This window comes from Heptranchias perlo, chromosome 40, assembly GCF_035084215.1.
Source record: "Heptranchias perlo isolate sHepPer1 chromosome 40, sHepPer1.hap1, whole genome shotgun sequence".
Taxonomy (NCBI): domain Eukaryota; kingdom Metazoa; phylum Chordata; class Chondrichthyes; order Hexanchiformes; family Hexanchidae; genus Heptranchias; species Heptranchias perlo.
In genome coordinates, this window is record NC_090364.1 from 6,282,890 (window position 1) to 6,295,838 (window position 12,949).

At 47.3% G+C, this 12,949-nt stretch overlaps 1 protein-coding gene across 1 annotated transcript in view; it reads left to right on the forward strand.

Annotated features, from left to right (window-relative positions):
- Positions 1-12,949, forward strand: part of shank1 (SH3 and multiple ankyrin repeat domains 1) — a 153,410-nt gene that overhangs the window by 126,005 nt on the left and 14,456 nt on the right. Inside the window, exons 16-19 of the mRNA XM_067974247.1 lie at positions 297-432; positions 1,562-1,642; positions 9,038-9,049; positions 12,570-12,593. Of these exons, the coding sequence (XP_067830348.1) occupies positions 297-432; positions 1,562-1,642; positions 9,038-9,049; positions 12,570-12,593 (253 nt within the window). The remainder of the gene's footprint in view (positions 1-296; positions 433-1,561; positions 1,643-9,037; positions 9,050-12,569; positions 12,594-12,949) is intronic.

The window sequence follows — 12,949 nt, forward strand, 5'->3', positions numbered from 1 at the left end:
GCCCCCTCCTTTTCCCACCTAGTTTCCCTCCTTTTCCTCCCTTGGAGGCATTCATTCCCTTTGGGATTTAGTCCTACAGGCACCTTCCGGTGCCTCACTCATGTGTGAGTTCAGACAGTGAATGTTGGCCTGGTTTTTCACCATTGGTGCTAAATCTGATCCGGTCCTCGCCTGGTTTTCAGACGCGCACAGGGAGCCCGAAGACCGGCGTTTCAACACGCCGTGGGTTGAGGGGCGCGCTGTTCTAGTCCCAAGTGCCCGAAGTGCGCTCACTGCCATGTCTGTTGTTGCTTTAGGTGAACGGGCAGAACGTGGTGAAGGTGGGGCACCGCCAAGTGGTGAACATGATCCGGCAGGGCGGCAATAACCTCATGCTCAAGGTCGTCATGGTAACCCGCAATCCCGATATGGAAGAAGCTTCCAGAAAAAAAGGTAGGACGTGACAGCCTATTGGAACATGTGTTTGCAAGATCTCTTACCCCCCCCCCCCCCCCCTCCCCTCAACCTCCTCCCCATCCCCACTAATGGTTCTCAATGTGGCTCTGAGCCATGTTGAACAGGGAGATCCCAACTTTGATCCCTGGTCTACGCTGACTAATCCCCTCCCTACTCCTGGAGGCAGAAGTTGAAGTACTACCATTAACTAGGCAGGGGAGAGGGGGGGGGAATCAGCCAGGGATCCCTTCCAGTCCTGATCACCAATCCATTGACCCCTGCTGGAAGGTGCACGTCTGTGGAGTTCGCATGAGGACAGTGTTAGGCTTACCCGTGACTCCTTCCACAGTCGAATAGCCAATCCCACTACTTAGGCTGACGTGTGAGGGACTGCCATTTAGGGGTGGATTGATGGGGGCCATTGGTGCCCGTAGAACTGTATCTCCCCCCACCTCCCAGTCAATGCCTCCAGGGGAAGATAGGGGAAAGTTCTATTCGCAAGTTAAAAAACAAAGATCTTATCACATCCTCAGGATGTCCCAGTGTGCTTCACAACCAGTGAATTATTTTTAAAGTAAAGCCATTGTTCTGCAGGCAAACGTAGCAGCTAATCTGTGCATAGCAAGATCCCACAAATAAATAACTGACCAGCTAATCTGCTTTTTCGTGCTTTTGGTCAAGAGAGGAATCTTGGTCAGGACATGAAGACAGTTCTCTGCTCTTCTTCCAGCAGTGCCGTTGGATCTTTTACTTCTACCTGAGAGGACAGACGGGGGCCTCGGTTTAACATCTCATCCAAAAGACGGCACCTCCAACAGTGCAGCAATCCCTCAGTACTGCGCTGGGACTGTCGGCCTAGATTATGTGCTCAAGTCTCTGGAGTGGAGACTTGAGCCCACAGAGGCAAGACTGCTACCAACTAAGTCAAGCTGACACTTATTTACCTAAAGCACAACACAGTCCAAGATCCTTCTATGGAGGGGGGAACCCAGAATGCACAAAGGGGAAACGCCCCTTCTCCCTTCCAGGGGCTTTATTGATTATCAGTGTTTGATTTGACAGTTTCTCAGCCTCACCGAACAATGGCTGAGATCATTACGATCGGATGAAATATTTTTTCTTTCAGTCACGACGCAGACCAAACGACTGACTCCGCCCGCTATCGCCCTGCGCTCAAAATCCATGACCTCTGAACTTGAGGACCTAGGTAAGAACTTAAAGAAATATCTTTATACAGTGTATAAATTGTAATAGGTGCTCGGTTTACAATCTCACAACAAATGATAGTCATCCTGGTGAAACAGCCCCTCAGTAAAAACAAAATGGCTAAAAGAATTCCCATCCCCTCATGTGTGCACACCCATGCACACTGACTGAGGACTCAGCTTATGCTTATTAACTCCTTGGCTCTCAAATTACACTAACGTCCAAACACTTAATGAATTCGTCTGAAGTTGCCCTCTCTTTTATCTTAACAGAAATGTTAACCCCTTTATTTATGTTACAACATAACTTTTTTACCCAGACAGTGGTAAGAATGTGGAACTCGCTACCACATGGAGCAGTTGAGGCGAATAACATAGATGCATTTAAGGGGAAGCTAGATAAGTACATGAGGGAGAAAGGAATAGAAGGATATGCTGATAGGGTTAGATGAAGTAGGGTGGGAGGAGGCTCATGTGGAGCATAAACACCGGGATGGGACCAGTTGGGCCGAATGGCCTGTTTCTGTGCTGTACATTCTATGTAATTCTATGTGCCGTGCAAACCAGTGGTTTATGACAATGTGTGAAGCCCTCAGATACACTGTTGACGTGTAATCACATCCAGGTATCCGGTGCACTAGTGTTTTGTGCCAAGCTCTCAATTGCACGATATGTATTTGTAGATCACCTGTGGCATTGCGCGTGGTGAATCAAACAGTAGGTTGGTTTGTAACTTAAGTGTGTCAGAGAAAGTGTGACGGAGAAACTGTCACAAAAACTAAGTGTGACAATTACTGTAAGTGCACATTATACGCAAGACTTTTAATGTATTTTAGATGTGGATATTAGCGAGTGTCCTGTGTTGCTGGTCAGAGAATGTGTTGTTTTATAAGAACGGGTGTGTGTCCCTTTAAGGCTAGACATGTTTCTGCTCTGCATTCTTGAAATGGTTGGTGGGGTCACTTAGAGTTCAGGTTGTAGAGAGGAACGCGGGATTTGTTTGATTAACAGGCATTTGGAATTGCTAATTTGTTGGAGAGAAAGAAAGAACTTGAATTTATATCGTGCCTTTCACATCCTCTAACGCGCTGGGCAGAAAATGAAGCTCTGTTAAAGCATAATCACTGTTGTAAAGTAGGGAAACACAGCAGCCAGTTTGCACACAGCAAGGTCCCACAAACAGCAACGATACAAATGACCAGTGATGTTGGTTGAGAGGCAGCAAAGTACTTCAGAAGGGTAGGAAATGCGGCACAAATTTGCGCACAGCAAGGTCCCACATACAGCAATGACCAGATAATCTGTTTTAGTGATGTTGGTTGAGGGATAAACATCAGCCAGGATACCGGTGAGAACTCCCTGCTCTTCTTCAAGATAGTGCCATGGGATCTTTTTTATGTCCACCTGAGAGGGCAGACTGGGCCTTGGTTTAACAACACATCCAAAAGACGGCACTTCCGACAGCGCAGCACTCCCTCAGTACTGTATTGGGAGTGTTAACCCAGATTCTTTACTCAATCTCTGGAGTGGGGCTTGAACCCACAACCTTCTGAGTCAGGGGCGAGAGTGCTACCCACTGAGCCACAATCGTGAGAACAGATAGTATCTATTGCTACTGTGTGGTAGAGCTGAAAAAGACATGGGCTCAAACCCCTTAAAAAAGCCACCCTGCCATGGCTCAGAACACCTGGACAACTTTCTTCCACCAGCGCCATGGGATCTGTTACACCCAGCTGCCAGAACAGATAGGACCTCGGTTTAACATCTCCTCCGAAAGATGGCACATCCAACAGTGCTGCGCTCCCTCAGTTCTGCATTGAAGTGCCAGCCTAGATTTCCAGAGTGGGGCTTAAACATTCTTCTACCTCAGAGGCAAGTGTGCTACCACTGAGCCATGGCTGATACCTGCATTGAGAGAGGCAGCTGAAACATACAGCATTTTAAGATTATTAAAATTATAAACCCTACAGTTTTAATAGAGGACTTTCACCGGCCCTCTGAATGCTGGGATAGCTCCACCTCCATAGCGATCGCACGCTGCCGAGAGAAAACACTTGCAAATCCCACAGGTAGTCAATGAAGGGAGAAAGTGAAATACAGGGAAAAACAAAATATAAAGGATGAGAAAGAAGAGTGAGAGTTCATTAATACCTGTTGTCCAGACCCTGCGTCCTGTGTGGTAAATGCAGCTTGTAGTCGTAACTATGTTTATGTTTGTAGTGGAATTGGAGGACTGAGGCATCTGGCTCATCCCACAACTGGGATTTGTTTGATACTGGCCGCTCTGTACGTATTCATCCCCTCTCTGCCTCGCCAGAGGTCTCCCCTTCCCCAAGTGCCGCCGCCTGCGGGAGACGGTTAGCAACCAGCCTACTGCTGGGATTCTACTGGTAATAACCATCCGCTCCACAGCTGGGAACCAGCAGCGCGAAACGCTCCGCTTTGACAATCCGCGCACACCTGGATCAGTCAGGGAATTCCTTGTGGGACTAATTGGTAGCTCTTTCAGAGAGCTGGCACAGGCACGATGGGCTGAATGGCCTCCTTCTGAGCTGCATGATTCTATAGCTCTTTTCACAATCTCAGGACATCCCAAAGCACTTTGCAGCCAACAAAGTACTTCAGAAGGGTAGGAAATGCGGCACAAATTTACGCACAGCAAGGTCCCACATACAGCAATGACCAGATAATCTGTTTTAGTGATGTTGGTTGAGGGATAAACATCGGCCAGGATACCGGTGAGAACTCCCTGCTCTTCTTCAAGATAGTGCCATGGGATCTTTTTTATGTCCACCTGAGAGGGCAGACTGGGCCTTGGTTTAACAACACATCCAAAAGACGGCACTTCCGACAGCGCAGCACTCCCTCAGTACTGTATTGGGAGTGTTAGCCCAGCTTCTTTGCTCAATCTCTGGAGTGGGGCTTGAACCCACAACCTTCTGAGTCAGGGGCGAGAGTGCTACCCACTGAGCCACAATCGTGAGAACAGATAGTATCTATTGCTACTGTGTGGTAGAGTTGAAAAAGACATGGGCTCAAACCCCTTAAAAAAAGCCACCCTGCCATGGCTCAGTGGGTAGAGGCATGTGCCTAGCGTACGGCTGAACTATACGAACCAGAAGGCCTCAGGTTCGGTCCCCAGTCCCCATTGAGTCAGTTGGTTCCATCTAGGTGGACGGACAGGGTGAGTGTTGTATTTTGCCTCAGGCTGGGGAAAGGGAGGAGGAGAAACAGCCAGAATTTTCACTCCTGATTGCAATCCACTGCCCTCCGCTGGGAAGGGTACGTTGGCATTGGGTGAGGACCCCATCACGGCCAGCTATAGGGTTCCCAACTCTGGTTAGGTGTATTCCTGGAGGTTTCGTCACATGACCCCCCCCTGCCCCCCGCCCCGGGCCTGGCCCACCACCTTCCCGCCATTGGTCCATCCTCGCAGAGCCCCACCTTCCCACGGCCAATTGGAAAGCGAACTGTCTCTTTATTACCCAATTGGACTAATCTTGACTCTCAAACAGCCTTTTTTTCCCCCCATCTCCAATATTTTTATAACTAATAAATGAAAGTGTTCGAAGAAACTAAAAAAAACACGGTTCTTTTTAACGCCCCTATGATTTTTCTCCCCGGGTTTTGCCCGCAGCAGTGCCCTGAAGATTAATCTTCAAATCCTGTAGACTCCTGGGCAATCCTGGAGGGTTGGCAACCTCCACTCAGCTTTGGTGCCCCAAAATCCCAAGAAGCCCCTCTGTCAAACCTCCGTAGGAAAAATAGGCCTCCTGGGCATGATAAGGGAGGACATTCTGCACCCGTGAAAGCTGTAACTCTGTGCGAGTCGGCACCTTCGGGGGAGAGAGGAGAAAATGACAAAATAAAATATTTCTTGAGAAGTTACAAGTGTGGAACAAATAATCTCAAAAGGCCGAGAGATGGATGAAAGAAGGGGGGAAGTTTCGAATTTAAATAGCGGCTTTTTTCTTGTGCTTCTTAAAGCAATTCAGCGACTGCATCAGTTTCTAGCAATCTTGTGAAATGGATAAAGGAAAGGCAAGCTGCATGTTTTACAAAGGTTTCGTCCCTCTGGGGAACAATAGCTGCCTTTGCTGAGGTACCTGCATTGCACAAAACGCCCCTCCCACCCCCTTCTGACCCACACAAAACTAGGCCGCAGCCTAGCCTGGCAGCTGAGGGACATGGGAGATTACTAATTCATTTGATAAACAGCTGCAGCTCGGAGATAAGCCGGAATTGAGTTGGATTTGAAGCATTTTTTTTTTCATTTGCAAGGCCTCGATTCATTAATGCTGATGATGGCTGGCTTCTGCCAGCGATAATCCGCAGGGTGTTGGGGGAGGAGCAGCATGGGGGGAAAACAGAGTGGCAGTAAGGACACTACCGGTCCAGTAGAGCAGAGGGACTGACACTATGAGTGTTGCTCATGAACATTTAAAAGAAAGAAAACCCCTTTCACAATCTGAGGACAGCCAATGAAGTACGGTCACTGTTGTAATGTAGGAAACATGGCAGCCAATTTGCACACAGCAAGATCCCACAAACAACAACATGATAATGACTAGATTCATCTGTTTTAGTGATGTTGATTGAGGGATAAATATTCATCAGGACACGTTCCCTGTTCTTTGAAACAGTGCCATGGGATCTTTTACGTTCACCTAACGGTACCTTGGTTTAATGTCTTATCCAAAAGACAGCACCTCCAACAGTGCAGCACTCCCTTGATATTACACTGGGAGGCTCAGCCTAGATTTTGTGCTCAAGTCTCTGGAGTGGGGCTTGAACCCACAACCTTCTGACTTAGAGGCAAGAGTGTTACCCACTGAGCCACAGCTGACACCTACAAGCACCTCACTTGATTCCTGCATCATTAACTCTTTCAGTCTCAGGAATAAGAGTTCATTCACCTCTAAAGTGAAGAAAACTTGTTCCGTCTGGAGGATCTCACTGTAGAGTGTGTCTCACCCCCAGGATCCTTCTTAACAATCAGATGCAAAGAACCAGCACTAGTTTTAAAGGAGTGGTATGGAGCTGAGGGGAAGACTCGGTACTGTAAACTCCAGAATAGCTGGTAGCTCAATTCTTTTTACCTCTTTAATTTCTTTTTAAGCTTGCTTTGTGGAGCCCTAGCTTTAGCTGCTTTTGATGGTTTTATCTGCTGGAGTTATGTCAGGCACAAGATATTCCCCATCAATCCGGGATCTTCATGGGATGAGACTGTCTCCTTTAAGGGTCCTGATGGTGAGACTGGCTCTTTAAATAACAATCTCTGGTAGTGTTTTCATATGAAACATTAAAACCCCTTTTCTTTTCTTCTCCTTTCTCCTCCTTTTTCATCCGATTCCTCCTGATGAATGCCCACTGACCCCTGCCTAGTGCAAAAAGGTAAGTGACAGGTTCCTGGTCAAAGGTCATTCATCCTAAAGGTGAGAGGTCAAAGTCGCATACAGTCCCAACTCCACAAATCTGAAAGTCTGATTCGCGCTCCCCCCACATACTTTATAAAAACTGAGGGTGTTTTCACTTTCTACAAGTATACCTGTATAAAAAAACGTGTTTTCTGCCTACATTTTGGCTTTACCAGCAGTTCTCCTATGGCATTGCTTACAGTGTTGATGGACTTTTAGAAGGACAGAAGCATTATACATATAGTATTATTCTGCTGCTGTGATAGAGCTGTTAAGGCCACATGTCTAATCCCTGTATATTGAGGCACTCTGAGGTCAATTAGAGGGTATCTGTTTCTCTGTAGATTGGCGGCTACTTGTAAATCTCTGGCTCCTCCCCAAAGTCAGAAATACCAGCAGAAAATGACTGGCTTTTCTTTCCTTTTTCTTTGAAGATTGTTTTGCATCAGTAATAAAAGTGTGATGCCTGAAATGTGACAGACACAGAGCTTTTAGATGCTCAGACAGATACACGTCACAGCATCTGCACTCCAAACAATCAGTAACCTTTGTGGAGATTGGTCCCAACCAGTTTGGATTTGTGGCATTGGACTTCAGGCTAGTTATTATTCAATGGGTTGGAGGAGAGGGCAAGTTGACGTGCTTTCGAATTGAAGGATTTCATTTTATCCAAGTGTGTTCTGAAACCAGGAATTGTGTGTCCTGTAGACAATCTCTCTCAGTCTCCAATCTGTGCCAATTAGGAGGAAGTGGCATTGGGGTTTTTTTGTGTGTCGTCAAATGTTAGTGCTGGGGAACAGAATGCTTTCCATTCCATGCGCCAAGTGTCAATGCTTAATTATTGGCAGATCGGCAGCCCATCCAACACCTTAAACATCCACTCCATCCACCACCGGCGCACCGTAGCTGCAGTGTGTCCTATCTACAGGATGCACTGCAGCAACTCGCCAAGGCTTCTTCGGCAGCACCTCCCAAACCCGCCACCTCTACCACCTAGAAGGACAAGGGCAGCAGGTGCATGGGAACAACACCACCTCCAAGTTCTCCTCCGAGTCACACACCTTGGACATATATCGGCCGTCCCTTCATCGTCGCTGGGTCAAAATCCTGGAACTCACTGTGGGAGAACCTTCACCACACGGAATTGCAGCGGTCCAAGAAGAAGGCCCACCACCACCTTCTCAAGGGGCAACTAGGGATGGGCAATAAATGCCGGCCTCGCCAGCGACGCCCACATCCGAGAATGAAGAAAAGAATGTAAAGCTCCTTTAACTCGACCCCGACAATGCGCCTCAGCCCCGATCTCAGAAGAGCGCCCCCCCTGCTGCACCAGTGTGGCAGTTCTCCATTTCCTGCACCGTTCTCCCGATGGCCTCTCAGTGAGAAGATGAGTTGGTGCTATGGGTCCATGCCCAGTAGGAGCTGAATTGAGACTGTCATCTCACATAGGAAACTTACAGCCTAGCCGAGCGAGGAATTACATAGAAATTACAATTCAGAAACGGGCCATTCGGCCCAACCAGTTTATGTTGGGGTTTATCCTCCACACGAGGAATAGTCCTCATCCCATGTGGCCACCCTGTTCCCACTTTATCCCGTTTCCTTTCGGCCACCTATCTAACCTATTCTTAAATGTCGACTTGGGGCTAATTTAAACCCAACCCGCGGGTTACTGACTGGATCCACCCGATTGCCCCTTTTATACTCTGCCTGATTTTAGTTTCCATTCAGTTGAAAGGAAGTTCGGGCCGGGTGTAAACAGGTGGCCATTCCAATCCTGTCAGATTCCCGCTGGGCAGGTTAGATTCAAATTACCCGCTGATAGTTTCTGATTTAATCACCACAGCCCTCCGTGTAAAAACTTTCTCCTGCTCTCTGTCCTAAAGATACATCTATTCCATCAGTCTGGTCTGGATTTGAACCCCAATCCCAGATATGAAAAGCCCTTGTCTAACATAGGAACAGGAAGAGGCCACTCAGCCCCTCGAGCCTGTTCCGCCATTCAGTCAGATCCCGGCTAATCTGTACCTTAACTCCATTTACCCGCTGTTGATCCATATCCCTTGATAACCTTAACTTAACCTAACAAAAATCTACTGAACTAAAGCAAAGTACTGAGGATGCTGGAAATCTGAAATAAAAACAGAAAATGCTGGAAAATACTCAGCAGTGTCTGTGGAGAGAGAGAGAAAGACAGAGTTAACATTTCAGGTCAATGACCTTTCATCAGAACTGGAAGAAGTTAGAGATTAAACAGTTTATTAGCAAGTACAGAGCGAGGGAAAAGTGGATTTCGGGGGGTGGGGGAGGAAAGAACAAAAAGGAAGGGCGGTGTGAGGCAAAAGGGACAATGGTAATGGGGCAATAAAGAAACAAAAGATGGGTCCAGAGGCAACAGCAGAACCGTTACCTGCACCCGCGCGCGGCCTGAGAAACTATGGGTTATGATCTGAAGTTGTTGAGCTCAATGTTGAGGCCAGAAGGTTATAAAGCGCCAAATCGAAAATCTATTGATCTCAGTCTTGAAAAATTTCACCGCACTGCCCGGTTACATGGCAATTTCCTCCCCCTTGTAGTGCTCCAGCAGCAGAGGGCAATGTTACTTTGTAAGTAGCTTTATAAGTGGTTCAGTTCCAATATTCCCACTCTGGGAGGGTTGTCCCATCACTGACGTTTTATAGGAGAGCGAAACAGTTTTCTCGTGCTTAACTTCTAAACCCTGAAGCATCTCCTTGTCGCTCGAATTGGACAGCTTCAGTGGAGTCCATTCCCAGATGAGCTGTTGTACAAAGCATCACATGACAGCAGGGTGGGACGAGGCGGGGGGGAGAGGATGAGAAAATGGCCAACATCACATTTCTGCTGGTGGGGGGTCCAGGTCAAGGGGCCATAAAATCAGAGCCAGGCCATTCAGGAGAGACGTTAGGAAAGGCTGGTGGAAGTGTGGAACTCTCTCCCACATAAAGCAGGAGGTGCTGGCTCAATTAATAATTTTAAATCTGAGATCAATAGATCTTTGTTAGCCAAGGGCATTAAGGGATCTGGAGCCAAGGCGGGTGGATGGAGTTAGGATACAGATCAGCTGTGATCTCATTGAATGGTGGAACAGGCACGAAGGGCTGAATGGCCTCCTCCTGTTCCTGCCGGATGGAGGATGAACTTGGGGAGGTGGGGGGAGAAAGTGGAGATTTAAAAAAAAGGGTTAAGGAAAATACAGATTTATGCGATCAAACTTGCCGCAAACTGCAGTAGGCACAGAATCAAATCTCCATGACGACCAGCACAGTGAATAATTGAGTCTGGGTGCGACATGAGAAACAAAACTCTCTTCATTCGTTTTTTAAATTTTGTTCACTGTTGTCCTGAGGGAAAGTTGAAGGATTTTACAGCGGAACAGTAGGAGATCTGATGCACGTCTTAAGATTAATGGAAGTGCTGCTTAGCCAGCTCGCCGTGGTAGTGGTGGTGGGGGGGGTGCGGGGGTAAAGATGCCACACAGTATGTAGAGCTCAATCACTGGTCCATGCTGAGTTAGCTGATCTCAGCCAAGTGGGGATCCAAGTGATGGTTGGCTATTCCACTATGGGGGGGCATCGCAGTCAACATCCATGTGATGGCACTTTTTAGGAAGTGGCGGAGGGAAAGGGGAGATGGCACTGGGTACCAATCAGGAACCCTGGCTGATTCTTACCCCTACCTAATCCAGTGGCACTGAGGCCAATTGTGCACCCATCACTATTCCGGCTAAGGTCAGCTGCTAACGCAAAATATACAAGGAATCGATATTGGGCCCCACCCCTGGCCTGTTATGGCACAGGATGGTGCGTTTGCCAATCAACACAGATTTATCTGTTAATAGTTGGTAGGAACATAGGAACAGGAGTAGGCCATTCAGCCCCTCGAACCTGTTCCGCCATTCAGTGAGAACACGGCTGATCTGAATCCTAACTCCATCCACCCGCCTTGGCTCCATATCCTTTAATGCCCTTGGCCACAATTATCATACTTGTCTGCTGGCCTTAAGGGAAGGCTAAGATGGGGTCAACAAACAGACTTAGACAGCTCTGTGCACTTCAGTAAAACTAATGATAATTACAGACGAACCCATAGCAAGTTAAAGCGCGGATACGAAATTGGCTGAGGGACAGAAAGCAGAGAATGGTTGTTTTTCAGACTGGAGGGAAGTTTACAGTGGTGTCCCCCAGGGGACACTTTTTTACCCAGAGGGTGGTGGGTGTGTGGAATTCGCTGCCCGAATTGGTGGTAGAGGCAGGGACCCTCAGCTCTTTTAAAAAGTACCTGGATCTGCACCTAAAGTGCTGTAAGCTACAGGGCTATGGACCGGGTGCTGGAAGGTGGGATTAGAATGGGCACCTAGTTGTTCTTCGAGCTGGCGCGGACACGATGGGCCGAATGTCCCCCTTCTGTGCTGTAACTTTTCGATGGTTCTTGGTTCTATGGGTCGGTATTAGGACCATTGCTCTTTTTGATATATTAATGACCCGGAATTGGGTATACAGGGCACAATTTCAAAGTTTGCAGATGACGTGAAACTTGGAAATGTAGTAAACAGTGAGGAGAATAGTAACAGACTTCAGGAGGACATGGACAGACTGGTGAAATGGGCAGACACATGGCAGATGTAAATGTGAAGTGATACATTTTGGTAGGAAGAATGAGGAGAGGCAATATAAACTAAATGGTACAATTTTAAAGGGAGTGCAGGAACAGAGAAACCTGGGGGTATATGTACACAAATCTTTGAAAGTGGCAGGACAAGTTGAGAAGGCTGTTAAAAAAGCATATGGGATCCTTGGCTTTATTAATAGAGGCATAGAGTACAAAAGCAAGTTATGCTAAACCTTTATAAAACACTGGTTAGGCCCCAGCTGGAATATTGTGTTCAATTCTGGGCACCACACTTTAGGAAGGATGTCAAGGCCTTGGAGAGGGTGCAGAAGAGATTTACTACAATGAAGTCCCTCATCCCTGGTATCAGTCGTGTGGAGAGACTGGAGAAGCTGGGGTTGTTCTCTTTAGAGCAGAGAAGGTTAAGAGGAGATTTGATAGAGGTGTTCAAAATCATGAAGGGTTTTGATAGAGTAAATAAGGATAAACTGTTTCCAGTGGCAGAAGGGTCAGTAACCAGAGGACTCAGATTTAAGGTGATCGACAAAAGAACCATGGGCAACATGGGGGTAAAAATTTTTACGCAGCAAGTTGTTATGATCTGGAATGTGCTGCCTGAAAGGGCGGTGGAAGCAGATTCAATAATAACTTTCAATAGGGAATGGGATAAATACTTCAAAGGAAAATATTTACAGGGCTGTGGGGAAAGAGCAGGTGAATGGGACTAATTGGACAGCTCTATTAAAGAGCCGGCACAGGCATGATGGGCTGAATGGCCTCCTTCTGTGCTGCATTATTCTATGGTTCTGTGATTCTAGTTGGTGTGATTGTTCCCCGTTGAACTTCTAGACCGACTGAAACTGTTTTCTCTTTCCCCCAACAGCCTCCCCATGGAACAAGAAGACCGGTGAGTGACGGATATGTCACACGGAAAACATATTTGCGTCTTTTTAAAAAAAAAACACTCCGTCCGCAAATATGTTGCAGGGCATCTCCAGTCTCTACTGACCCACAACCTCCGATAAACCATTGAATTCCTCTCCCCCTCATTAACATCAGGGAACATCTCCAAATTCACATACTCAAATAGTGAAACGAGGGGGGAGGATCGAGAGGCAGAGAAAAAACGCAGGAATCGGAGCAGGTCCGTGAATCCTGCTCTGCCGTTTTGTTAGCCATTGCAGCTTGCTGATCTCAATTTCCTACCCTCTCTCCATACCCTTAAACACCATTCCTTCCCTTCAAATCTTCTACCTCCTTTTA